This window comes from Hyaena hyaena, unplaced genomic scaffold, assembly GCF_003009895.1.
Source record: "Hyaena hyaena isolate Hyena2069 unplaced genomic scaffold, ASM300989v1 scaffold_25, whole genome shotgun sequence".
NCBI lineage: Eukaryota > Metazoa > Chordata > Mammalia > Carnivora > Hyaenidae > Hyaena > Hyaena hyaena.
This window is the reverse complement of record NW_024080657.1, coordinates 473,022-500,428: the sequence shown is the minus strand read 5'-3', so window position 1 is coordinate 500,428 and position 27,407 is coordinate 473,022. Positions and strand designations below refer to the sequence as shown.

The 27,407-nt window shown below is 50.5% G+C and overlaps 1 protein-coding gene across 16 annotated transcripts in view; it reads right to left on the bottom strand.

Moving 5' to 3' along the window:
* The window catches only part of EPB41L1 (erythrocyte membrane protein band 4.1 like 1), a 127,675-nt gene that overhangs the window by 46,690 nt on the left and 53,578 nt on the right, over positions 1 to 27,407 (bottom strand). For 15 of the 16 annotated variants that reach the window (XM_039227095.1, XM_039227098.1, XM_039227094.1 and 12 more), the window contains 5 exons: positions 8,764 to 8,954; positions 7,466 to 7,630; positions 5,096 to 5,200; positions 4,453 to 4,495; positions 562 to 637 (listed from right to left, as the gene is read on the bottom strand). In XM_039227095.1, the coding sequence (XP_039083026.1) occupies positions 562 to 637; positions 4,453 to 4,495; positions 5,096 to 5,200; positions 7,466 to 7,630; positions 8,764 to 8,940 (566 nt within the window). In that variant the 5' untranslated portion in view covers positions 8,941 to 8,954. Of the gene's footprint in view, positions 1 to 561; positions 638 to 4,452; positions 4,496 to 5,095; positions 5,201 to 7,465; positions 7,631 to 8,763; positions 8,955 to 26,622; positions 26,687 to 27,407 lie in introns of those variants that run through there. The other variant, XM_039227096.1, reaches the window with a different exon arrangement.

The window sequence follows — 27,407 nt, the reverse complement described above, 5'->3', positions numbered from 1 at the left end:
TTACATGCCTGATGTGTACAGGGCAGCACATGGGACCAAATTCCTATGGGCAAAGGCACCTGTGCTCTACTCCTGCCTTCTCTCCAAAGTTGAGAACATCAGAACATCAGCTTTCCAGAACATCAGGCTTGAGATGTGTTTGGCTTGTTCCATACAGAGACGGCCTCCACCATGTTTTTAAAAAGTTTGAGTTTGCTACTAACATTTAAAAATTGTGGATTTTCACTCTCAAATCTCTAGCTTTACTTCAACCGTTCCCAAATGGCAGTGATTGCTGGAGCTAACAGCAATAGTTTTAGATGGCGTGTCCCCTGTTGAATTTCAATTTCAATCAGTGAAATGGGTCCCTCTAAAGCGGAGGGTCAGCTTCCACTGCCGACTGAGTTTGTATCACTTTTTCTTGCAATGGGTCAGCTTCCTTTGTTGATGCTGTCTGTCTGGACGCACTTAGGCATCTCAGTTTGCAACTGCCATCGTCTACTGCCCCATGTCTACCAGGGGCAGGTGCCTTCGTTCCTAGTCACATGGCCAGCACGCCCACCCCACCTCTGCTGCCCTCACCTTGTGATGTCTTCTGTCAGCTGGGCAGGATCAGGGGGGTAGAACTTGACTGTGAAGGCAAAATTCCAGGGGCTGCCTGAGAGGTGAAGATAGGAGAACAATCAGAGGCCCTATCACCCCAGTGGGTGACCCAGATGCACCATCCTGTGGGCAATTTCTCAAAGTTTCCTCATATCTATGATTTCAGGACAATCTAATCAGGAAGTCTGGAATATTATTCCCACTTGAAAGATAAGAAGACTGAGGTCCAGGTTGAAAGACTCCTAAAAGAGCAATGGGAAGGAAGATGCAAAGAAAGAAGAGCAGTGGTGCATGCCGGGCCTACTGGGAATCATAAACATCCTTCAGGAAACCCTGTAGCAATTCCTATGAGTAAGTCTTATGACTATCTCCATTTTGCGTATAAGGATACCAAGGCCCAGGCAGTAACGGCCAGCCCAAGGTCACTCAGCTAAGAAACGTTAATGCTGGGGCTCAGACCCAAGCCTCCTAGCTCCAGAGCCCATGCTCCCTCCTCCACGTCAAAGTCTATGCCATTGGACGTTAATGAGAAGAAAACAAGTCACATTAAACGGGTTCCCTAACTTTGGACTTCTCAGAGCCCTCACTCTACTGTTGTCAGTTGCATCCCTCAAGGGGACATGCATTTAGGGGTTTCCCAAACTTATTTGTCCTGCTGTGCCCACTTCTCATAGGGCATCCTGCCAGGTTACTGGTCCTAGGAACCCCTGTAAGATTCTGGCCCTGTGCCGGGTCAGTTCCACCACCACCACTGACGGCAGAACGGGGTTATCAGCAAGACCTAAAAGGCAAACAAATGTAATGAGCAGAAAGTAGCAAAGGGCTTTTCACAGGGATAAATGCTAAACTCCACACTGAGACACAATCAATCAATGGTGCGCAAATAGGCACAGAGAGAAATAAAGGCTGAGGTTTTAGCTGGAAACAAGCTCCACAATGACCACTTGAGAGAGAGGAGGCCTTGGGGGAGAGCTACTGTCTAGAACAATGGGCAGATCACTCCGGGGACAATGTGAGAAAGCAAGCCCCATCAGGGCAGGACCACAGTCACAAGGGCTGGAGGTTATGCCATCACTACCATCCTTGTCCCTGTGATCCTCGCCTCTTCCCCAAAACCCTGTAATGTCTCCAGCACTTACTAAGCGCTGGTCACTTTGCTTGCTATGAACTTTCCATGCACATATAGGAGTTTGAGCTTCATAACGATCCTGAGATAAACTTTTGTTTTATTAAAAAAATTTTTTTAATGTTTCATTTATTTTTGAAAGAGACAGAGGGTGAGTGGGGGAGGGGCAGAGAGAGAAGGGGAAAGAGAGAGAGGTGGGTGGGGAGGGGCAGAGAGAGAGGGAGACACAGAATCTGAAGCAGGCTCCAGGCTCTGAGCTGTCAGCAAAGAACCCGAGGCGGGGCTCAAACCTGCGAACCGTAAGATCATGACCTGAGCCAAAGTCAGACCCTTAACTGACTGAGCCACCCAGGTGCCCTGAACTTTTGTTTTTATAGATGAAATTCTGAGAGAGTATGTCACTCTCCTGGGGTCACTGAGCTAATCAATGGTGCAGAACGGGGATGTAAGCTCTGGTCTCCGGACCCAGGAACCCACAGCTAAAGCAGCTTCAAGGAGAACAATCCCTGTCTCAGGAATAATAGTAATAGCAATAATAGTAGTAGTAGTAGTAGTAGTAATAATAATAATAATAATAATAGATAATATGTACTGGATGCTTCTAGGTGCAGGCACCATTCTAGGTGTTGCACACATGATAGCTCATTTACCCTGCACAACAACCCTACAGGTAAGTACTATCATTACCCCTGCTTTACAGGTGAGGAGACTGAGGCACAGAACAACTGAATAACACAAGAAGCAGAGTTAGAGTCGGGATTGAAATCCAGTCAGTCTGGCTTCTAGTGTCTGTCTTTCAACCATCACACCAAACTACGTCAGGGAAGTACCTACTATGTGCCAGGTGCTGTCCACACGTAACCAGCACCTGTCCTTGTAAGGCATGAATCACTAATCCACTTGCCAAGGAGAGGCGGGAGCCCAGAGAGGCGCCCCCAGTGCCCTAGGTGATGGGCATCGAGATTTGGGAGGAAATATACCCAGTTCTGAAGTGCAAAAGGACCCATGGTAATGCCTTCAGGAGGCTGAGGGGCTGAGCAAAAAAATGGTGGGCGCCTCACTGGCTGTCAGTGGAACAGGAGACTCTTGATCTCAGGTTTGTGGGTTCAAGCCCCATGTTGGGTGTAGGGATTACATAAAAATAAAATCTTAAAGGGGCGCCTGGGTGGCTTAGTCGGTTAAGCGTCCGACTTTCGCTTGGGTCATGATCTCGCGGTTCGTGGGTTCGAGCCCCGCGTCGGGCTCTGTGCTGACTGCCTGCTCTGAGCCTGGAGCCTGTTTCAGTCTGTGACTCCCTATCTCTCTGACCCTCCCCTGCTCACGCTGTCTCTCTCTCTCTCCTAGAAATAAATTAAAAATAAAATAAAATAAAATAAAATAAAATCTTAAAAAAAATTGTTCCAAGGGGGCCCAGAAGGTGGAACAAAGCTGAATGGGTAGAAGTCCCAGGGGTAGGGACGGAGACTGTGGCTCTACCAAAAGAGGCAGAACTGCTCCTCCATGACCTGAGGTGGCCAGGAGCGGCAACCACTCACGAGGCCTGGGCCGTGCTGGCCGGGGCTGCAGAGATGGGGGACCAGCTGACTCCCTGCTCTGGGGAAAGACGCTGAGCTCCAATGATTCTGTCTTCAGCCTCTCCTTTGCAAGCTCCCGGTCCTCCTCTAACAGGGCACACTCGGCTGCCTGTATGTGTTCCAATTCCTTCAGGCATGAGAGGCAGGCCTCCCAGCTGGGCTGGGACTCCTAGGGACAGCCCGAAGCCCAGGCCTAGGACTCTGTCAGCCCCAGAGGAGCATGCTCTGTCCGTGTGCCTGCCTCTTTGTCTTCAACTGACAGGAGCCTACAGGAAGAATCCCTCCAGCCCCTCCCGGAGAGTCAGCTGGCATCCCTGGGCCCAGCTGCCTGCTGTCATGGCAACAGGCTCTGCTTTCCAGCCCCAGGGACCTGGGAGTCCAAGCACAGCCAAGGGGGAGGGGCTCCCAGTGGAGGCATCTCTGCTTCTGGGCTCCAGGTCTCCACCTACTGCATGCCCCCTGATTGAGCACCTACCTCTTCCCTTCTGCCATTAGAAGGCTGCTCCACCCCTCCCAATATGCCCTTCCTCTCTGGGCCAGAAAGGACAGGTTGTCTCTTCACCCCAGGCCTTGAAAAGAGAGCAGGATGGTGTTGGGAGGCCAGGGCTAAAGACCTGGACTGGCCAATAGTTCACTCTGTGACCTTAGGTAAGCAACTGTCTCTCTCTGGGCCTCAGCCATCTATCATCAAATATGAAAGCTGGCCCGGAGCAGGGCAGGCCTAGCTTTTCTCTAATATGTTAACTCCCATCAGGTGACAGTGGTCTGCAGTGCTGTCTGGATGAGGATTCTGAGCTGAGTCAAGGGCCACTGACCATAGGAGTTTACACCAGCCCTAGACAGGAGTGAAGCTGTTTTCAGGCCGTCAGTTTGTCCCCTTGTCCTAGATGATTCTACAGGTCCCTTCCAGGGCTGTCATCCAGAAGGCATCAACGTTTCCTCCGCTAACCTGCTGTGTGACTCTAGACGGTCATTCCTCTCGTGCCTGCCTCAGGTTTTCATTTATAAGGCAATGCCGGGCCTTCCCTAAGATGTGCTGTGCAGCGCAAATGAACTCCTGGGTCTGGACCCTCTTCCCCACGTAGGAGGGAGCCACACAGCTGGAGCCCCTGTGGCCTGGAGACCCCACCCACCCTCCCACAAAATCCCCAACCGTGATGAGCCACTCACTCCGGATCTGCTTCTTGATTTCCTTGGAGGGGTCCAGCCAGTTCTGAAAGAGAAGATAGGGTTCTTTAGAGAGAAGATGGGGAGAGGGCCAGACAGGGCTAGGAGAGAGAGACATCCTGAAACAGCCTGTCAACAGTCCCTGATGGGGAACACCCTTTCCAGACTGGGCGGTCCAGGCCCTTTGGACCTGGAAAGTGAGGGAATGAGATATGGATTCACCACCGGGCTTGGGACCCTGGATGCAGGACTGACATTGCCCTGAGACAGCGGGGTGGCCAGGTCTGTGCAGCTGCAGTGGGACTGGTGGGAAGGAGGAAACTCAGACAGGAGCCTCCCAAGGGTGTGAAAGAGGTGCCCGGGTAAGTGTCTCAGGTTCCCCAGGAAGCCAGGCCATGGCTCTCCAGATATGCACCTGGGGGGTGACTTGCAGGTCCCCAAGAAAGGACTTGGTGGGAGGGGTAGAGACAGAGAACTGAGACAGAAAGGGCTGGCTGAACCTTGGGTGCATGCAAACAGAAGGCACCTAATGAGAATCTGAGGACTGATGGAAGGCAGAACTATGTGGGGGGGGGGGTGCCTAAGAGAAGAGGTCCCCACCCCACCCCCAAACCCCTCACAGCGCCCTGCTTGCCAGCACAGGTACCTTCTGGCTGTCGGCATCACAGAAGGTCAGGCCGAAGTAGTCCTTCTCCAGGAGGTTGAGGTGCTCACAGACCAGGTCAAACAGCACCTGGCCCCGGCCATGTTTCTGAAGAAGAGAGCAGAGCTGCTGTGAGGCCAGGACACATCCTGAGGTGGGGCTCCACCAGGGCAGACTTGAAAACTCCGAAGAGCCTTCCAGCATCTGAAGATGACCTCAGCACTCCTGCCACCCACCTGGCACTGCTCCCCAAGTTCTACCAGATCCTGTGACACTAACGCCCAGCTCACCAACTACCTTCTTCCCAAGCCCTGCTGGGGTCCTCCTAGACCTTAGGCCTGCTTTGGGGAGTGGGGGTGGAGGTGATTGATTCTTCTTCCTTTACAGAAATTAAGAGAAGAAGGCTAACTTTGACCCAAGGAACGGAAAAGCCAAAGTCCAAGCTGTAGATGTAAGAGGAAGAGAAAAGTCACCTGAAATACAAGGGACACAGGCAGGGGAGAAAGGGAGGGTCTAGGACTCAGGGTCACAGTGTGACTCTTTCCCTGCCCCCCACCCCCCTTACACTAAGTCTGAGTGACATCCAGGGCAGCCCAGCCTGGAATGCCACCCTCTACCCAGGCAGCAAGTAAGGTTTTTCTAGGGGCTCTCAGGCCTACAGCAGCCTCAGCTGGGAGCAGCACTGTGTGAGCCACCTCTTCCCGCCACTCCCACACAACCAGGCTCAGTAAATCTCTGAACCACCATGTGGGCCTGAGGATTCAGAAGGACAAAGCCCAGGGACGCCTGGGTGGCTCAGTTGGTTAAGCGTCCGACTTCAGCTCAGGTCATGATCTCACAGTTCGTGGATTTGAGCCCCGCGTCAGGCTCCGTGCTGACAGCTAGCTCAGAGCCTGTAGCCTACTTCAGATTCTGTGTCTCCCTCTCTCTCTGACCCTCCCCTGCTCACACTGTCTCTCTCTCTCTCTCTCTCTCTCTCTCTCTCTCTCTCTCTCTCAGAAATAGATAGATAGATAGATAGATAGATAGATAAATAGATAGATAGATAGAAAGAAAGAAAGAAAGAAGGACAAAGCCCAGAACCTGGCTGGGTACTCCAAACCCACAGATGAACACCAGTAAAGGGATTACAGGCTGGGATAACATGAATCAGTCACTATCCAAAGAGGGAGGGGACTCCAGAGAGAGGGTGAGGTCCCTGCACGGTCTGGCTAGGTCACCAGGGGACTGGGGCCGGGCCTAACTGTGGAGAGTAGTTTGGGGAAGCTAAGGGATTCCTGAGCCTGGAAGAGTCCTTCAGACAGAATGGACCTGGTCTCAACCAAACCCTCCACGCTCTCGCGGGACAAGCTGAAACTGCATCTCGGGCCCAGTGTGGGTAGGAGAGAACAGGCGGAATATATCCCTTTCTTTTGCCCAGGAATAGGCAAGATGTTCACCTTGTAATCCCTCTATAGAAGAAATAAACATTAAAAAAACAAAACAAAAAAAACAAATAAAAATAAAAACAACCCTGCAGAGAAGAGGGACCCAGTCTATTAGGGCCCAGAAATAAGTTGCATCCCTTAAGACCAGGGGGCACCGGGCAAAAAGGGAGGTGATTCTTGTAACTCTCAGCAGTAAAGCCACCCGCTGGACTCTCCCACACACCTGGAGAGGGCCAGGAATGGTGCCCAGACTGGGGTGGGACCCTCTAAGGGGAGGTTAAGAGCTCAGAATTAGGGTGGAAGTCCTAGCCTATACAGGAAAGGGAGATGACAAATGTGAGACCAGGAGGGCTGACCCTAGACAGGAGGTGTCTGCCCTGCCCACCCACTGTGGGACTGGATCATGCCACAGGGTTTCTACATGGCCTGGGTGAGGAAGCCAGGGGCAGCCTCTCCATGCCTGGGGATACCTATGCCATGGAACTTCAAGTGACTGGTCTGTCCTGGTGCCCTGGAGAGGAGCATTCACAAAGGAAGCCCCTCTCTCCATCTAATAAAAACATAAAATGACTCTAGTTGAAACACTAGTGTCTGCTAGGTGAGACTGAAGAGTCCAGTCCACAGGCCTACTGGGCTAGAGATCAGCCCTTGGATGATGGGGACTCCTTGCCAAAGTACAGCCCCTCCCTCCCCGAGAGGGGAGGTGCCAGCCCTGTGTCCCGTCTAATTCTATTTGCAATCGTAACAGCCCTCTCCGGGCCTCGGTGCCACCATCTGTACAAAGGAGGGCTGGCCAGGTCATCTCTCCGGGATGCTGCAGTCAGTCCAGGACTCCATGAAGAATGGATGCTCTCTGGCTTGGCCCAGGCTGAGTGTACACAGAAGCCTGCCCTGGCTCTGGGGCCAGTCGGCTAGGGCAGGGCACATGGTGGGGGGTGCTCCCTACCTCCACCTCACACTCGTACTCAGAGGCATCAAGCAGAGTGATTCGGCAGATGGCACTCTTGTACTTCTTGGCAATCTTCTGGGGTGATTTCTGGGCTCTGCTGGGCGTGGTCCTCTCTGACAGGCCATCAGCCTCCCCATAGCCCTTCTCCTCCATGTCTAGGCTCTGTAGGTCCAACCAGGGGAAAAGTTTGGTCAGTGAGCTGGAGACCGTAGCCTTTCATCCAAACGAGACACAGTAAGGATACAGCAGCTGGGGCTAAGATGGTCCCCAAAATGAGAGCCACTGCCCTCCAAGACCCCCAGGGTGACCAGCACCTATGGTAGGTATATGCAGGAGGAGAGCCAGGGCTTCTACATGCAAAGGGTTGACTCATGGAAGGGGTCCACTTCCTCAGGTGGTGGGAGGCATCCCACAGAACCAAAGCCGGTGGCCAGGGCTGCCCGATCTCCCTAAAACAGCACATGAGTTATCAGAGCATCCATTTGGCCTCCTCCTTATCAGACTGCCACTGGTCTAGCATGAAGCTGAGAGCTTGTGGAATGACCTAATGCCAGCTAGTCCTAACTGCCACCAATGGCCTCAATGACCTTGGCCACGTTCTTGCTCTCTTGGCCTGTCGTGAGTGAAGGGGGGTGTGAATTCATTGGCTAGATAATTCAGCAGGTCCTTTGTCCCTTCAGGGTCATAGATTTTGCTCTGGGGTCATACTGGGCTTGCCAGGCTAGAATGGACAGTTTCAGGGGGTAGGAAAATAAGGCTGAAAGAACACATGTTTTGGAAAACAGAGCTAGATTTTACATCCATCTGTCACTGTACAACAACGTGACTCTGGATAACTCATTTCATCCACTGAGCCACCACTTCCCCAAGCGTAAAATGCGACAGTTAATAATTCTCTTAGGTGTGCACAGCTGGCTCAGTCAGTAGAGCATTTGACTCTTGATCTCAGGGTCATGAGCTCAAGCCCCATGTTGGGTATAGTGCTAACTTAATTAAAATGTGTATATATTATATGTATATACGTATACGTATATGCGTATGTGTGTGTATATATAAATACATATATGTATGTGTCTACATATATATACATGTGCATGTATATGTATATGTATACACACACTCTAGGTTTGGGAGAATTAAATATAAAAGTGAACATGATCCTCCTAGGCTAGTACAGTGCTTGGCATATAGCAGGTCAATAATAATTCTCAGTGTCCTTCTTCCCTCCCCACTAAGAACTGGCCCTGGATTCCTGCTGGGCAGGAAGAGGGATCCCCATGCTCTCAGGCACACACCTGTTCAGCAGGCCGAGTGTCCTGCTGGAGCGGGTGCTTCTCATTGGAGTTGGCCTCGGGGTGGCCGTGGCCTGCAGGGGTCACAGGGGTGGTTGCAGCAGCGGCCGCCTCAGGCTGCTGTGGGGCCTCCTCCTGAGCCTTCTTCACCTCAGAATCGGGGCCTGTCTCTGTTGTCATGGTGACCAGCACGCCTGCATTTGCACGGAGGAGAGCACATGACAGGGGAAAGGGACAGTGATGGGGTGACAGAACAGAGAGAGAGGACAGGAACCACACATGGAGAGAGACAGATGGAGACAAATGGACAAAGAGCCACAAAGAGAAGGAAGGAGGGAGGCAGGGAGAGACAGGAAGTAGGGATGGGGAGAGAGCAGAAGTCAGGGGTTACTGGCCGCAGCCAAGGTCACAGACTCCCTCCCGCTCTAGCGACCATATAACTCCTCGGGGATGCCTCCTGTCTCTTGGCCCAATTCTAGAATGGGGCCCTTCTTCGGGGCAATGAGAGTCTCTCCAGGGAACCCCACTCTGCCAAGAGCACAAAGGACAGTCAGTGACCCCCTCCAGGCAGACCCTCAGCCAGGCTGTCTCTCCAACCGGAGCACCTGGCACACAGTAGCCGCTCAATAAACGGTGGATAAACTGAACTCAACCAAAAGAGCCCTGGGCTCCGGGCCCTTCCGGCACAGACTCAGAGCAAGGCTCTTTTTTTTTTTTTACTGAGTTTATATATATATATATATTTTACAAACAGTTTATTGTCAAATTAGTTTCCACAGAACACTCAGTGCTCATCCCCACAAGTGTCCTCCTCTATGCCCATCCCTCCTCCCCCCCACATCCATCAGTCCTCAGTTTGGGTCAGCATTCAAGAGTCTCTCATGGTTTGATTCTCTTTCTTTCCCCCACCATTTCCCTTTTTCTCCTCCTTGTTCCTCCGTCAAGTTCCTCCTAATCCTCCTATACGTGCAAACATATGATATTTGTCCTTCTCTGCCTGCCTTATTTCGCTCAGCATAACACCCTCAAGGTCCATCCATGTTGCTACACATGGCCAGATTTCATTGTTTCTCATTGCCATGTAGTATTCCATGGTATAGATAAACCACATCTTCTTGATCCATTCGTCCATTGATGGACACTTAGGCTCTTTCCATGTTTTAGCTATTGTGGAGAGTGCTGCTACGAACATTGGGGTACATGTGCTCCTATGCATCAGCACTCCTGTATCCCTTGGGTAAATTCCTAGCAGTGCTATTGCTGGGTCATAGGGGAGTTCTATTGTTAGTTTCCTTAGGAACCTCCACACTGTTTTCCAGAGGGACTGTACCAGTTTACATTCCCACCAACAGTGTAGGAGGGTGCCCGTTTCTCCACATCCTTGCCAGCATATAGAATTCTCTGATTTAGAGCAAGGCTCTTCATGTCCCAGGCCTCAATAATTCCTGCACTGCTCCCTCCACAGGGATGTTGACAGAACGGATCTCAAGGGATAGACAGGAGGGCACCATTACAAAAACGCATAGCCCTGATTATGTAAAGGTCTGGAGAACCAAGCGAAGTCCCTGAGTCTGCCACAAACGAGGCAGTCACTTCATCTTACTAGGACTCACCCAGGAAGCAAGGGACTTAGAGAAATTATCTTCGAGCAGGGAGGCTGCTCTTACCCTTTTCCCCTTGGAGCAGGAAATGAAATTTCAGAGAATCAAGGACCTATTGCCCAGATATTCTGTTGGAAAAAGCAAACTGCAAGGAGAGGAAAAGAGAGAGAATGGCACAGTCCCATTTTTATATTTAAAAACAAAACAAAACAATAACCTCAACAATACCTCTGTGTTTATACACATATAGTGAAAGATCTGAAAGGGTACTGACCAAACTGTTCAGACAGGTTAATAATTGAGAAATGAATAAAGGAAAAAGTGGGAGTTCCATGGGGTGAGAGAAGAAAAAGAACTTCATTTTTTACTTTATGTGCTTGGGAATTCTTGTATAATTTTAAATATACACATATACTTTTTAAAAAATTGGGTTTTTTAAAAACGTGGCAAAAAAGCACCTATTCCTGACCCCAGTCAGAGTGGATCCTCAGTAACAACAACAACAAAAAAGTTTGGAGCTAGAACCCAAGGAACAAGAGGAATGGGCAGGAACCCTCACCCTGGAATCTAGAGACTCCCTCTAACTCCATTATATTAAATGAGAAAGATCCAGATTACACCTGGCAGGTCCCTTCCCAGACCCATCCACCATGGGAAGCTTCCAATGAACAGACAGACAGATGGACATTGGCCCCACCTTGTGCTATGCACATGCTTTAAGCCCTTACCCCACACTCCCCTCTTCTTCAGCTTCTCTCCCAACATTCAGGGGGCACCAGCAAAGGGTATCGGACAGAAGGCCAGGGGACCTGAATGCCCCACTAGGCCACACAAGAGGTCCAGGGCCCTGAACAGGTCACACTTTGTAAGCTATAGCTTGTAGCACAAATGAAAGGGTTTGTTGTTACTGATGCTGCTATTAAGAAGGAAGATGAGGAGGAAGGGAAGGCCTTGGTCACACTGTCTCATCCCCACCCGGAAATGCTTTCCACTCATGTCATTACCCTGGGCTTTATAGCTCACCTTAAATCCACTGTTAAATAAAGGCTCTCTGTCACTTATGTGACACCAAGTGTCAACTCTGTGCCAGGACACAAAGTAATAGAAGCAGCTCCAGGAGAGCTGACAGCGTCACAGGGTCAGAATAAGACTGGTTTGCCTGGGTCTAGATCTCTTCTAGGCCTGCACTGAGGACATCAGCCATTAAGCTAGATAAGGTCTATAAGAAGAACCCTTAAAATAAATGCCTACTTAATTTTGCTTTAAAAAAAAAAATCTACAGGGCACCTGGATGGCTCAGTCGGTTAAGTGTCCAACTTCAGCTCAGGTCATGATCTCACAGTTCAAGAGTTTGAGCCCTGCGTTGGGCTCTGTGCTGACAGCTCAGAGCCTGGAGCCTGCTTCAGATTCTGTGTCTCCTTTTCTCTCTATTCCTTCCCTGCTTGCAGTGTGTGTGTGTGTGTGTGTGTGTGTGTGTGTGTGTGTGTGTGTGTGGTGTCTCAAAAATAAAGATTAAAAAAAAAAATCTACAGACTAAGCTGTAGGCTTTCTGCTGTGAGAAGCAGATTCCACACGACCCTCATGGGCCCAGGCAGCCCAGAGGCTCTGGCACATCTACTCCTCCTCCCCTTCGCTTCAGTCTGGTTTCAGATGGTCCTCTCTGAACCTTCCCTGGACCCGCATCAAACAGCCAGGACAGCGGTCTTATATAAATAGCAGAGCCCTTCCCCTGCCCAGCTCTCTAGCCTGCTGGCTGGGAATGCCTGGTGCTACCAGCACCACACATGAGAGGAGGTGAAGTCTTTCAATCTTTCCTTTTCCAGGTGAAACTCAGCAAGCAAAAGAGACTTGAGTGACTGACAGGCAGACAGATCTTCCCTGGTCCCTCCCGCCCACTCTCCTCCCCATCCACCTATCCAGCCTCCGGTCTCTCCAGATCCTAGCACTGCCGCCATTATTCTTCCCACCACACTCTGCTGCCTCAAGCAAACTTGAACAGAATCAGCTAGAAGGAGAAAGCACTCAAGCACAGGCTGGAAGTCAAACAAGTGGCATGAGCCCCACCAACAACCTCACGGCCTGGGCCTGGTGGCTCACACTTTCTAGAAAGTAAAAAAAAGATCATGATGTAAAAGATCATGGAAATATCTGAAGGACAAGCTTGATCCACAGCAGCTTGTACAGATTGACCCTATTTGGTGAATACATATATAAAGATGCAGAATATTCAATAAAGTACTAATTACAGTTGTTCTTAGAGGCCAGGAATACAGATTACTTTTCCTTCTTTCTGTTTAAATGTAGTTCTCATTTTTTCTATTACACTTGAAGATTTCTTGATTTTAAAAAAATTAGAGGTTAAAAAAATAAAATATTCCAGTGCACAGGGCTTGGCATGACAAGATGAGGAGATAAAGTCTGCTTAAGCTTAAAATGTTTATGATATTTAAAAAAATAGCATCATCATCATTATTATTTAAACCTATGATGAGATTCTTCTTTATTTGACAAGTCCAACAATAACAGCATGGTTCTCTCACAGGTCACAGAAAGCAAGCCGGGAACCTGGCCTTGGTTTCTGCCACAGCCAGTCACGTGGGCACAGTTCTGCCCAGGCCCAGGCCAGCAGAGACTGCAGGAGCCCGCTGGGCACCATGGGGGCCCCAGGGGAAACACGTGCTGGTTCCTTGGATCTCACCACAACACAGAAGCACAATGCTCACAGAGAAAATGGTTAAACACCCAGTCAGGATGTAACTTAGATTTGTCAGTATATGTTTCAGCTTCTAGAAGATTCTGGGGAGTTGGCATCCAGGAGTATGACTAGAGTACCCAAAGAAAGGCTTACAGGGTAGGGAGTGGGGTTAGGTTTTGCCAAAAGGGAGAACTATGGGCATGGCAGGGAGGGCATTTGGGCTGAGTCACCAAGTGGGCAAATGTCCAGAGATGGGAATGAGTAGGGCTGTGCAGAGGCCAGAGAGGAGGCTTTGACATCCTGACACCTCAGAACAAGAAGCCTATAAAAGGTGAGCTCCAAACAGCCTGCCAGATGGAACAGGTTGGAGACGGGGAGAGTAGAGGGAGCTGGGGGTTGCAGCAGGCAGCCTTACAAGAGTCACAAGTGTTACTCTGCTGGAAAGGGCAAGACTCCCATCCCTGAATGCCACTGCAGGCCAGGCCCAGGGTCAGGGATCTGACACACCATCACCTCATGGACTCCTCACAGGATACCAGGGCAGGGAGCAGACCTAGGTCAGACCCGAAGCCTGGCTCCACCACTGGCTCACTCTGTGACCCTGGGCAAGTGACTTCAATGATCTGAGCCTCCATCACCTCATCTGTAAAATGGGGATACTCCTCCCTCCCTCTGAGGGTGGTGGTAGAAAGCTAGGAAAATAAACAAGACAGAGCACTTAGCATGGTGTGTCCCCAGTAAAACAACCCTGAGAGGGTGTATAATCACAAACAGTAATGAGAAGCAGGAAGTGGTCTGAAAACCAGGAGTTCAGACGTGCCAGCCCAGGGGCGCCTGGGTGGCTCAGCCAGTTAAGCATCCTACTCAGCTCAGGTCATGATCTCATGGTCTGTGAGTTCAAGTCCCGAGTCAGGCTCTAAGCTGACAGCTCAGAGCCTGGAGCCTGCTTCAGATTCTGTATCTCCCTTTCTTTCTGCCTCTTCCCCACATATGCTCTGTTTTTCTCTCTCAAAAATAAATAAACATTAAAAAAAAAAAAAAGAAGTGCCAGCCCAAAATGGATGGAGAAAGAGATGTGGTAAGAAACAGAGATCAGGGGTGCCTGGGTGGCTCAGTCAGTTAGCATCCAACTTCAGCTTAGATCATGATCTCATGGCTCATGGGTTCAAGCCCTGCATCGGGCTCTGTGGTGACAGCTCGGAACCTGGACCCTGCTTTGGATTCTGTGCCTCCCTCTCTCTCTGCCCCTCCCCGGCTCATGCTCTATCTCTCTCTCTCAAAATGAAATAAACATTAAAAATTTTTTAAAAAAGAAACAGAGGCCAGCAAGGCCAGACTTGATAGCACTAACATATGAAAACCCAATGCACAGGATTCAAAGAGAGAAAGGTCAGCCGAAGTAAATGCTGACGGTGCCCACACCAGTTCCGTCTGGAGGAAAAGGGCACAGCCCGCTCTGAGGCAAGTCCAGAAGGCTGGCAGCATTTGATGCTCTTTAATGTTGCAGCCACTGGCCGGCTCCCCTGGCCCCCCCTCCAGGGGCACTATGGCTTTCCATCTGGGCAGCCTGCTGGGAGAGGACGTCCTAGCCCAGGCAAAGCAATATCCACTTGGCCTGTAATTGCACCAACTCATTAAAAGTGAACCAACCGGTTTATACATCGGACCCCACAGCCGAGGTTAGCTACAGCCAGGGTTAGTGTGAATTAGCATCTCTAAAACTAGTAACTTGGATCTGTTCTTTTTCTCCATCCCCCCAGGTACAGCACAGGCCCAAGCCACTGGCAACCCATGGCTGCCTAGCCTCCTTCATGGACTCTCTGCGGCCGCTTGAGCCCTCCTAGGGTTTATTCTCTTCCAAACAGCCACAGGAATCTTTTCTAAGCCCATCTGGAGGATGTCCTCATTTTTTAAAATTCAAGTGATAGGTGACACACAACGTTACCTTCGTTTCACAATACAACGAATGGACAAGTCCACACGTCACTATGCTCCCCATGGGCATAGCTACCATCAGTCACCATACAACACTATTACGACACCGTTGGCTGTATTTCCTATGCTGTCCATTTTCTTGGATGACCTCCTTAAAACCTTCCATGAGTAACCATCAAAATAAAACACAAAGTTCTTATCAAAGTTAAAGGTCCCTGCTAATGGCCCCTGCATCAGCTCCACCATCACTGTGAGCCTGTCATACTGGCTTTCTGTCTGCTCCTCAACCACAAGAGGCTAGCTCCTGCTGTGGGGCTTTGCCCTAACGGTCCCTCTGTGTGGACAATGGGCTTGTCCCATCTCTTGGCATGGCAGCTCTCATCCTTCAGACTTCAATCCATGCATCCCTTGACCCCTCTGTCTAAGTGGGTCTTTCCCTTTAATTTTGGTGAGAGCATGCTGGATTTGGGGCTTGGTTTTATTTTGTTTTGTTTTTGCCATTTTAACCATTTTTAAGTGTAACTATTCCATGATGTGAATTACAACCATAACCTTGTACAACAATCAATCGCCACTATCTATTTCCAAAAATTTTCATTACCCTAAACAGAAACACTGTACCCATTAAGCAACCATGCTGGGGTGGGTTGTTTTTTTGTTTTTTTTCCATAGCAACTATCACAAATGAAATGTATTTCTTTTTACTTATTTGTTTCTATTCCTCTAGAATATCAGTTCCATAAAGACAAAAATTTATCTGTCTCATTTGCCATTACCCCCAGGACTGAGCATAATTCTTGACAAATACCAACAAAGCTAACATTTATAGAGTTTGCTATATGCCAGGCACTGGCCTAAGCACTTTTTATCAACTAACTCTTTTAACCTTCACAATAAACTATATTAGGTACTTTTATTATCTCTATTTTATAAAAGAAGAAGTTGGAGCACTGGGAAGTTAAGACACTTGCCCAAGATCATACACTAGTGCATGGCAGTGCCAGAATTGAAATCCAGGGGGTCTGGTGTCAGAAGGATGGGTAGATGGACAAATGGGTGATGGGTAGATGAAACACCAACAAGACGAGTTTTAAGTCTACCCCACTGAGGACAGAGACCTGGGCTGCATTCACCTCGGGAGTCTGTGGCTACCAGCCAGCCAGCCTGTCCTGATGACTTATTAGACCTTAAGCACCTACTTTTCCATCCAAACTCCTGATATTATCATCCTTATTTTACTGATGAGAACACACAGGCCCAAAGAGGTATGCTGATTTGCCCAAGGTCATAAGACCGTGCCAGGTCTCTCTGACTCCAAAGTTCCTCCCACTCCATGGCATTTTAAGAGCCTCAGGGGTGCTGAGGAGTACTAATTTCTCCAAGGGGTGAGGATGGCTAAGGAAAAACTTCCCAAGAGTGAAAGACAAATATACTGGGAAGAGCTGAGTTCAGAGTCAGGACCAGTGTGTTTTGCTTCAGTTCTGCCACTTCCTATCTGAAAGGCCTTGGGCAAGTTACTTCACCCTTTGTCAGCATCAGCTTCCTCATCTGCCAAACAGGGATGAGAGCCCCTGTCCCCTCACTTCAGAGCACAGTCATGTAGACAATGGACATTACAGAGAACCAAGGACTTTCAGATACAAAAGTTGAAGTCAAATGTTTTAGGAAGACCATATTATAGATGCTGATGATATATACCAGAAGCACGTCTTCACACGCATGTGCACAGAAGTAGAACATCATGAGGGCCCGTAGAGCCATGTGTACCTATGGTCATGACAATGACTCCCTAGCCAATAAGGCTCTCTTCTAAATCTTGCACACCTGTGGCTTTTGCCCAGGCATTCTTTGGAATTCTGAACCAGGTAGGAACTAATGGAAGGAAGGAGGAGAGAGAGAGAGAGAGAGAGAGAGATGAATAGTGTGGAAGACACCAAAATGTCAAGAGAATGCCAGGCAGCAAGTGAGATTTCTGTTTTGAATGATGTTTTCAATAATCACAGTTACCAAGATAACTTCTTTCTTTTGGAGAACTTGGGGCACATCTCCCCTATCCCCTTCCAACCATGTCTCCTAAGCACCTCCAGATCTATGCCTTGCTCAGGGAAGGAGGAAGCTGACTCCTTGGACTGAGCTTCCTTGCCAACTGACTTCTAGTCGGGTTTGGCCAATGGGAGGCATGAGTTACAGGCCAATGGGAAGTTGAGGAACATCTTTCCGATTTCCCTCCCTGTGGTTCTGGTGGCAGCTGAGCCCCTCTGTGCCAGCTCCTTGTACAAGTCCAGCCATCACTGATTTCTTTTTTTTTTTCAATATTTTTATTTATTTCTAGGAGAGAGAGAGAGAGAGAGAGAGAGACAGAGTGAGCAGGGGAGGGTCAGAGAGAGAGGGAGACACAGAATCTGAAACAGGCTCCAGGCTCTGAGCCGGCAGTCAGCACAGAGCCCGACGCGGGGCTCGAACCCACGAACCGCGAGATCATGACCTAAGCGAAAGTCGGACGCTTAACCGACTAAGCCACCCAGGCGTCTGCAGCCATCACTGATTTCTGGTAATACTGTTCCCTCCCTCTGCTCATTCAGGCAGAAGGGTGAAAACAGCTTCTGTCACTGTTACTTTGTGGGTATTCCCTTAACCCCACCCACACCTTTATTCACATCTCCTTAGTGTAACCATCTGAGTGGAATTCTGTTTTCTGCCAGAATCTGACAGATGCACTTCTAAATACATGAGTTAGAGAGGGACGGGAGGAGAAATTGGGAAAAGGTAGTATCATCTAGTGGTCAGGGATAAAATGGGAGACAAGGAGACCTTGAACAGTTCTCTTAACCTCTCTGGGCTTCAGTGTCTTCATCTGTAAAGTTCATGATGATAATCTTGCCTATTTCACAGGGTACTGTGAAAACTGAACCAGATCATGCCCATAAAGCACTTAACACATACCAAAACCCAGAGTTAGTACTCAAGAAATAGTAGATATTCTCATCTTGAGCATTAAGCCAGAAGGTTGAAGTGTGAACAATAGCACTCCCTTAGAGAAGGAATTACACACTTCTCTTTTTCGACTTTTTAGGGGGTTCTTCTGGGTCTCACAATTTTTCTACTACGAACATGTATTACTTTTGGAGTCAGAACAGAAAAGGAAAAGAACTAAAAGAAAAGAGACAGGGAGGACAAGTCTAAGACTTACTCTTTCCCCTCTAGAGATGATGTTCCTTCCTACGGGGATTTCCTCAGCACAGAGCGTTCACTTCCCAGAGTGACAATCTCTGGGTGGACATGAATGAAATGTCTGCCTGCCACGAGGGAGGAGGGCACAGGCTGAGACAGCTGCCTCTGGGGCCCTGTGCCGCCCTCCTGGCCAAGGCTCAGGAGCCCCTGACAGAGGCAGCAGGGCTCAAATGGGAGCTGGACCCGCAGTTGTTCATACGGCTGCTCAGGTCTGTACAAGGCAGTGGGGAGAGAGCACCGCATTAAATAAAACCAAGCAAAGTGAAGAGGCTGCCACCCATCAGCACTGGCTTCTTGCCCAAAGGGTTCACGTGCCACCGCGGAGCCACAGGCTGAATGTGCAGTTGTGGGCTGGGGACCACATGACATGCCCAGGACTGCAGAGTAACGGCATCAGAAAAGAGAACTGCCTCCCGCCTGGACCACACTGATGACTGCAGAGGCAGACAGAGACCTCCCCGTAGCGGGGCATTCTCTGAAAGCCAGGGGATGAGCTGGCTGTCTTCCAGGCTTTGTCTCATTTGAGCTGCACAAGGGCCACACAGGGCAGATGGGCTCATTCCCCAGGCTGGCTTGGCTGGACAAGGTCACGAAGCCAGTCAGTCAGTTCAGGCAGAGCCAGAACTAGGACCCGGATCTGCTGGCTGACAGTCCCGTGCTCTTCCCCCTCGATCCTGCCACAGCCCACAACCTCCAACTTATTGTCAACCATGTAACCAAAGCTACCGTTGCTCTGGATGTAGAAATAATAACAGCAGTACCAACCCCTCCCACACATGGGGTGGTTTACAATTTAAAGAATCCCTTTATAATCACCATTTCGGCTGGGCCTCACTGATCCCCAGCTGGTGAGAAGGAACATGGAACGGCAGTTATGAACACAGGCTTTGGACCAGAGTTTGAATCCTGGCTTGAGGACCTTGGGCAAGTTACTTACCCTCACTGAGAGCCAGTTTGAGCATGCAAAATGAGAAGAACACCCCCTATGCCTCAAAGGCATGTCATGCAAAAAAAATGAGAGAATGCACGTGAAGCTCGCCCTGGCACCATGTCGCCGCACAGCAGACCCTCAATAAGTGGCAAGAGCGGCCCTCATCAGTAAAGTTGTCACTATCATGCAGATGGGCAAAGTGAGGTCCAAAAGAAGGCAAAGAACTTGTCCAAGGACACTCAAGGTGTGAGTGGCAGCATGACCCAGGCAGCAGCTTAGAGCAGCCAAAGATACTGGAAGTTCCACAAGTGAGCTTCACAGTGGGTCAGTGACAGAAGGGGTTTCCGTGGAACATCCTCACCCTTTGAGGGTGACAAAAACAGGGCCTCCTCCAAGCAGGCCAGCCCTATGTGTCCTTGCCCCCCAGGCTCTGAAGAAAAGCAGGGGTGGCGGGGTGGGGGCAGACCTGCAGACCTCCCCAGGCAGCCCTAACGGCTTCACGGTTTCTGACTCCCTCTTTCATTTCATTTTCTTTAATTCAACCACTCTTAGGGTTCATTGTCAGCATTATTTAGAATAGAGTAAAATTGGGAGTAACTTTAAATGTCCATCAACAGGGCACTGGCCAAAGTAACTAGGATTTAACCATTTAAAAATATGAGTTACAAAAGTATTAGACACTTGTGAAAAATTCTGCGATGGATTTTATATATACCGACATAGAAAGATGTCAATATATAATTGAAAAAAATGCAAATTGTAAAACAATGATATAATTTATGGTCCCATTCTGGTTTGTATGCTTATGCAGGCATAGAAAATATCCTGGCAGGGGTGTCTGGGTGGCTCAGTCGGTTAAGTCTCCAACTCTTGATTTCGGCTCAGGTCATGATCTCAGGGTTCGTGGGATCAAGCCCTGTGCTGAGTTCCATGATGACAGCACAAAGTTTTTAGGATTTTCTCTCTCTCTCTCTCTCTCTGTCCTTCTCCTGCTCACACTTGCGTGTGCTCTCTCTCAAACTAAATAAACTTTTTTTTTAATGTTTTATTTATTTCTGAGAGAGAGAGACAACATGAGCAGGGGAGGGTCAGAGAGAGAGGGAGACAGAGAATCTGAAGCAGGCTCCAGGCTCTGAGCTGGCAGTCAGCACAGAGCCCGAGTGGGGCTCAAACCCACGAACCGCGAGATCATGACCTGAGCCGAAGTCAGCGCTCAACCGACTGAGCCACCCAGGCGCCCCTAAACTTTAAGAGAAAGAAAATACCCTGGCAGGACCCACAACAAACATACTATTATCATTGGCTACTTCTGGAGAGAAGGATTTTGGTTGGGGAGACAAGGGGAGAATACACATCTGTATTATTAAGATTTTTCATATATTCTTTTTTTTTAATGTTTTATTTATTTCTAGGAGAGAGAGAGAGAGAGAGAGAGAGACAGCATGAGCAGGGGAGGGTCAGAGAGAGAGGGAGTCACAGACTGAAACAGGCTCCAGGCTCTGAGCTGGCAGTCAGCACAGAGCCCGACGCGGGGCTCGAACCCACGAACCGTGAGATCATCACCTAAGCGAAAGTTGGACGCTTAACCGACTAAGCCACCCAGGCGCCCCATCATATATTCTTTTTTAAATTAAAACTAAAGAAGAAATAAAGTATTCAAAAAAAATTTTTACATTTATTCATTTTTGAGAGTGAGAGAGACAGAGCGTGAGCGGGGGAGGGGCAGAGATGGAGACACAGAATCTGAAGCAGGCTCCAGGCATGGAGCTGTCAGCACAGAGCCCGTGAGGGGCTCAAACTCAGACAGCGAGATCGTGACCTGAGCTGAAGGCGGATACTTAACCAACTGAGCAAACCAGGTGCCCCAGAAATAAAGTATTTTTTAAAAGATTTGTTTTCGGGCACCTGGGTAGCTGTCGGCTAAGCGTCCGACTTCGGCTCAGGTTATGATCTAGCAGTTCGTGGGTTTGAGCCCTGCATAGGGCTCTGTGCTGACAGCTCAAAGCCTGGAGCCTGGTTCAATTCTGTGTCTCCCTCTCTCTGTGCTCCTCCCTTGCTCATGCTCTGTCTCTCTCTCAAAAATAAACATTAAAAAACTGTTAAAAAATAGAATAAAATAAAAGATTTGTTCTGATCAGTCGTATTGACCTCCTATCATACCTGCTGTAGCTCCTTTTCTGCCTGTTCTCTTCCAATCTATTATCCACGGTCACATCTAATTTTACACCACTTTAATCTGAGTGCTTATAATTTTATGGCGTTTTTTCCATTGAACATTAATTGTATCAGATATATTTCCACATTATTATATCATTATCATCACAGTTCATATTCATGGGTGCTTTACTATGTCATAGTTACCAAGCTAAGAGTTTTACATGCCTTCAATCACTTAATCTTGACACCTACCCTGAAAGCAGGTACTTGGGACTGTCTTCATTACAGATGGGGAAAGTGAAGCTTAAAAGATGCATTTGCCAAAGCCTGGCAACTCATAAGGGCAGAAAGTAGACTTAAGCCCTGGTCTGTGTGCATCCCAAGTTCTTTGCTGGGAATCCCTCCACCCTACTCCTCCGCACAGCTACTCAGTGGTAAGAATGTGGCAGGCAAGGATGAGGGGACCAGGTCCTGGGTCTTATAGCTTGGGTGACCTTGGACAAGTCAATTCCCCTCTGCTTTGTTCCTTCAATCAATTCTTTCAACCAGACAAGCATTTGCAAACCACTGAGCTACAAGTTTAGGAGAGAACAATGAATAAAATATGAGCCCTGTCCCCAAGAGGGTTAGAACCGAACCTGCATCTCTTCACCCACTGGAGGAATCTAACCCCTGTCCCACCTCTGTCACGGGAACATGAAATGAATAAAGGATGCAAAGGAGCTTTGCAAGTACACAGCGCCATATGCTGCAAGAATAAGTATTTCTGTGGCTGTTCACGGCTATATATTATTTTATCCACTGGATGTTCCAAAACGTTCTCAATCATCTTCCTATTGTCGGGCACTTAGTCCCAATTTGCTGCTATTATACAGGAAGCTCTGTCGGCGATTCATCCAAAGGAAATTATTCAAAAGAAAAAAAAAAAAAACCCCAGATGTACAAAGATGCCATGCAACCTTCAGAATGAATGAAGGGAGACAGTCCCTCATCCTAAACTCACAAGGCTTCAAACCAAATTAATGGTCCCTGTAGCCTTCCCCACCCCAACCAGCTAAGCCAGCCACCACAGGGTAGACGCCCTCCCTCCCCTAGCCCTCCAGGTCCACAGGGCTGATGCTTCTCGGGCAAGGCTGCAGTCTGCCTCTTCTCTGTGGTGCTTCCACAAAGGGACCTTCCCAAACAGTTCTGTCATGCCTCAGTGCACGCATGCCCCATGCAGACCAAGAGCCTCCAGGCTCCTGTCAAGTAGGAACACCTTAGCCTGACGACCGAGAGGGACTGAAGGGAGAGAGAAGTAGTGTTTACGGAGTCCCTGGGATGTGCGAGCACTGTGCTAGGTCTTTTATATAACAGCAACCACACATGGGATCTACACGATAGGTGTGTTTATCCATATTTTACAGAGGAAGAAACTGAGGCTCAGGCCAGCTAAGTGATATGCCAAGGGCACGTGGCTGGTACACGGTGGACCTGTGCCAAGAATTCAGGTCTGGTGGATTCCAGAGCCTTGCCGAAGACCCAAACCCAAAATGACTTTTTTTAAAATTTTTAAAAAAAATTTATTTCTGAGAGAGAGAGAGAACAAGTGAGCAAGGGAGGATCAGAGAGAGAGGGAGATACAGAATCTGAAGCAGGCTCTAGGCTCTGAGCTAGCTGTCAGCACAGAGCCTGATGTGGGGCTCGAACCCATGAACCATGAGATCATGACCTGAGCTGAAGTCAGACGCTTAACCCACTGAGCCACCTAGGCGCCCCCCAAATTGACCTTCTTTGTCACATCCCAGTGTCTCCAGCCCCCTGTGCCATCTGCCCCATGCATACCAGACCACCCACTCTTCATCAAAGGTGCCCCTTCTTCCTTCCCCCCTGACCTGAGGGTGCCCTTCCCTCACAGCTACTGAAATTCCACTTGACCTTTCGTGCCCAGCACAAAAGCTCCTGATTACCAAAATAGGAATCCATGCTTAGCATATGGAACAGCTTGCCCTTTACTTTCCCTGTGTCCAGTCTGTGACACTCTGGCTAGACTGTGAGCCCCTTAAAGACAAGGATGTTTCCTCAGAGGTGACATGGGCCTGCGGGAAGTACTCAGAGAAGATTTTTCAAATTGAACTTCAATTTTTCAAATTGAATATAACCTCTGAGAAGAAACTGCAGGCTGCTGACACGGCCATCAGGAACACAGCTCTGATCCACACTGCCTGCATTCAGATTGGGCCCCCCCCCATGAGCTAGCCATGGGACCCCGAGCAACTGTCTTCCCCCCACTTATAAGCCTCAGTTCCCTCAATCTGTAAAATGAGAAGAATCATTCCTACCTCACAAGGTTTTGTGAAGATTATCTGAGTTGTACAGGTAAACCCTTAAAACAATGCCCAGCATGTAATAGGTGCTCAATAAATGCTGGCTGTTACTATTCTTATCCACAAGCTTCCCACCACAAAGGGAGTAGTGCCAGCCTTCTCCCACCTCACTTATCCACCCAGACGCAGGTCCTCTTGCTGTAGGGCCTCTTCGTCACAGTCCCAGCTGGTGCCCCTGCATTCTCACCCTATGTTTTCAGGTCATTAGGGTCCTATCAAATGTGGTGGGGTGGGGGCTAATTAGACTTCCATGACAGCCAGTGGGGGCAGCAAGCAGCCCCACTTCTAGGGGATCCTGGCCAGGAAGCAAAAGGCTGAGGCAAGCCCTCTCTCAGGGCTTCTCTGCCTCTGCCTCTACTCCTCTGGAGCACTTGGGCCACAGAACCACCTTGCCTCACCGGACACAACACAGACCTCTCTGCCTGGACTGGCCCTGACAAATCACTTGTCTGGTTCTCCTGGACACCAACCTGGTATGTCCAGACACTGCCCAGGTATAATGTCATGGTAAGAGAGAGGGGCTCTGGACGCACACAGCCCCACACTTTCCAGCTGTGTAGCCTCAGGCAGGTGACACGACCTCTTGGAGTCTCAGTTTCTCATTTGTAAAAAGTGGATAGTACCCGACAGGGTTGCTGTGAGATATGCAAAGTACTGGCACACAGTAGGTGCTCAATAAATCCCATCACCCTGGGGTACCTGGGTGGCTCAGTCAGTTATGCATCCAACTTCAGCTCGGGTCATGATTTCACGGTTCGTGGGTTCGAGCTCTGCATTGCGCTCTGCACTGACAGTGCACTGGGATCTCTTCCTCTCTCTCTCAGAATAAAATTTTTAAAAATAAAAATAAATGCTATTACCCTGATTGTATAATCACTGTTATTACTCCAGATAGAGATTATTATCACCTTTTAATAACTGGGGACACAGAAGCCCAGAGAGGCCCACAGAGAAGTCCATGTTGGAGCTCACACAGAGGTACTTCCTACCTCAGCCAGTCCAGTCAGGAGACCTATCTACTGCCTCTGGAGGCTCAGGCCCAGAACATCCCTGGGCATCTAGCTTCCTCTTGTCTCCATATATAATAACCAGGAAGGTCAAGGGCTACTAGCTGCCCATTGCCTCAGCCCTGGCCCATTATCTGTGAGGCAGCCTGACCTTTCCTCCTCGCCTTCTGGGGACACCAGCTGGGAGGCCAGTGCGAGACCCCTCCTAAGGGGCAGCCTCAGGCTCCAGGCTATAATGCCCAGCCCCTGCCAGAGTTGTGTGTATGGAACAGCCACAATAAAAGGGAAGCAGACATTTGGGCTGCAAGAACCTCAAACCAATAGCTAAAACACCTGGATATATTGGTGCTAGCTCTCCCACTCAGCTGCTACATGACCTTGGACAAGTCATTCTTCCTCTGTTGGCCTCATTCAAGCTTTCAGTATTTACTAAGTGAGGACTATAGGGCCAAGTATCATTCTCATGCAGGTTCTATAAAAGCTCCATGAAGCTCACAGAGCTGAGCCAGGGAACTGCTGTGTGTGGCCCAGGAAGGATTTTAATAGGAACAACACCCACTGCACTGATCTCCAGGACTGCCCTGAGGTGCCCCTCAAGGACCCATGTTCTGCGCACCACAAAGGCTGTGCATTGGGTTGCCGGGAAGGATGACCTCAGGCTGGCCAGCAGAGGCCAGCTTCATCCCTGCACGGAGCTGGCAGCGCCTCCCTGGGCCACGGTGGCTCGGAGAGGAGGCTGGCACAGGCTGCCTCTGCCGCAGGCTCCATCTGGAGGAATGGGTGGGCAGGCGGGCACACAGCCGCCTCTATTCTCCACACTCTTGCCCAGGTCAGGCAGCGCTGTCTTCCCAAAGCTTCTGGGGCACCATTCCTGTCCCCAACTCTCAACCTGGCCCAAAAGCTGCTGATTCTGGAAGTCTCCTAAGGCTAGGAAGTGAGGGAGAATTGGATCAGCCGGACCCACACAGCCCAGGAGAGGTCCTAAATCCAGCCCTCTTACACTCCCACCTTTGCAGAGGAGATGATATGCAGATCCAGAAGTGAAGGCGGGAACACGTGGTAGTGCCTCTCCCCCACCAATGCAACCTCAGAGATGGGGGGAGGGGGCAAGGACCATAGACGGCAGCTGACAAGGAGACCAGTATCTTCAGAACTCCTTCCTAGTCCTTGTCCAGCCCCTCAAGGTCCCCAAGGACCATCCTGGGGCCATAGCTCTGTCAAGCAGTGGCCTCAGCACCTGGTAAGTACCCTGGTGGCTGTAGCACTCACCTTCCCCTATACCTGTCCCCAAAACCCCAGCTTCTTGGGCCCTTGGACATTTCTAAGCATTAAGGTGCCATACACAACTGGGACCCACAAGTCCTCTCCCTCTAATTGGTGGGGGCACCTCTGGCCAGAACAATACCAAGCCAGAACCACAGAGGTCCAGGACTAAGATCCATCTGCCCAGCTTTGGGAGACTTGGAGGGGAGATGGGTTGGGAAGTGAGCCCAGAGTGGAGAAAGGTCTATAACCGGAGGGTGAGGAAGAGGGCAGGGGCTGCCCAGCACCCCGGTCTCCAACCAAGAGACTGGCCTGCAGCATCTGAAGCTTGGATGCAGAGACCCAGGAGCCCCCGGCCTTCACAGAGGCGGCAAGAATGGTCTCAAAGAACAGAGTGCCCCAGCTAGGGAGCCTAGCACCCAGCAGACCTTCATCCCAACAGCAACCACCAGCCCACAGCCTCTCACCTCTCTCTCCAGGCCTTGGGGAGGCTGCAGACCGGGGAGGTAGAGAGGAGCAGCAAGAACCTCCCCCACACTGGCCAGGGGGCCAGCAGCGAGCAAACTCAGTTCCTCCGGGTCTCGCCCCCAGTCCTCCCCAGGGCTGCAGGCTGGGCCTACGTGTACTGAGTCCCCAGCCCCCCTCCCCGTGCCACCTGATCGCCCCACGTGCCTACCTGAGCCCAGGGGTCCCCATCTCGGGCAGGCTGGGCGGGGGGCGCCCCGTCGGCTCCTGCGGGGCCGGCAGGCTGCGGGGCGGGGCGGGGCGGGCGCGCGGGGCCGCGGCGAGCTCTGCGGAGCAGCCTGTTCCGCGACACCCCCGCCCGCTGATGGATGCCGACTGCAGCAGCGGCGGCGGCGGCGGCGGCGGCTCGGCGTGCGCCGGGGGCTGGGCACTGTGCCCACAGCCCCGGGCCTGGCGCCCGACGCGCGGCCAGCCCCCGCCCCCGCCCGGCCTCCGCGCCCAGCCCAGGGGCGGCCTCGGCGCGCGCCTGCCTGCTCCCTCCGGCGGCCCTGCCCCTGCCTCCGCCTCCTCTCTGGCAGCCTCCCTCTCCTCCTTCTCCCTCTCTCTCTCAGGCTCCCAGGCCACCTCCTCTCAGGCGCTGCCACCGGCAGTTCCCAGACCACTGCGGGACCGCGGTGGAGCCACCGAGCCAACTCTTGCGTCTTTGCTGCCCTCTCCCGTCCCCCTCCCACCAGCGTGGGCCCTCCTCTCCGGGCCAACCCCTCTTGGGAGCCCAGCAGGGACAGAGGGAGGGGGAGGGGAGAAGGAGGGAGGATCCCTGACTCAGAAGGGGTGACTCAGCCTCAGTGGGCCTCCCAGCCCACCAAGCAGAGCCGGATACCCTCACCTCCCCAGCAGCACAATCTCCGTGGGACTCGGGGCTCCTCCCCCATCCGGGAGGAGGTATGTGCATTCTCCTGGGATCCTGTGTGTCTCCGAGTGTGTGTATGCGTGCAT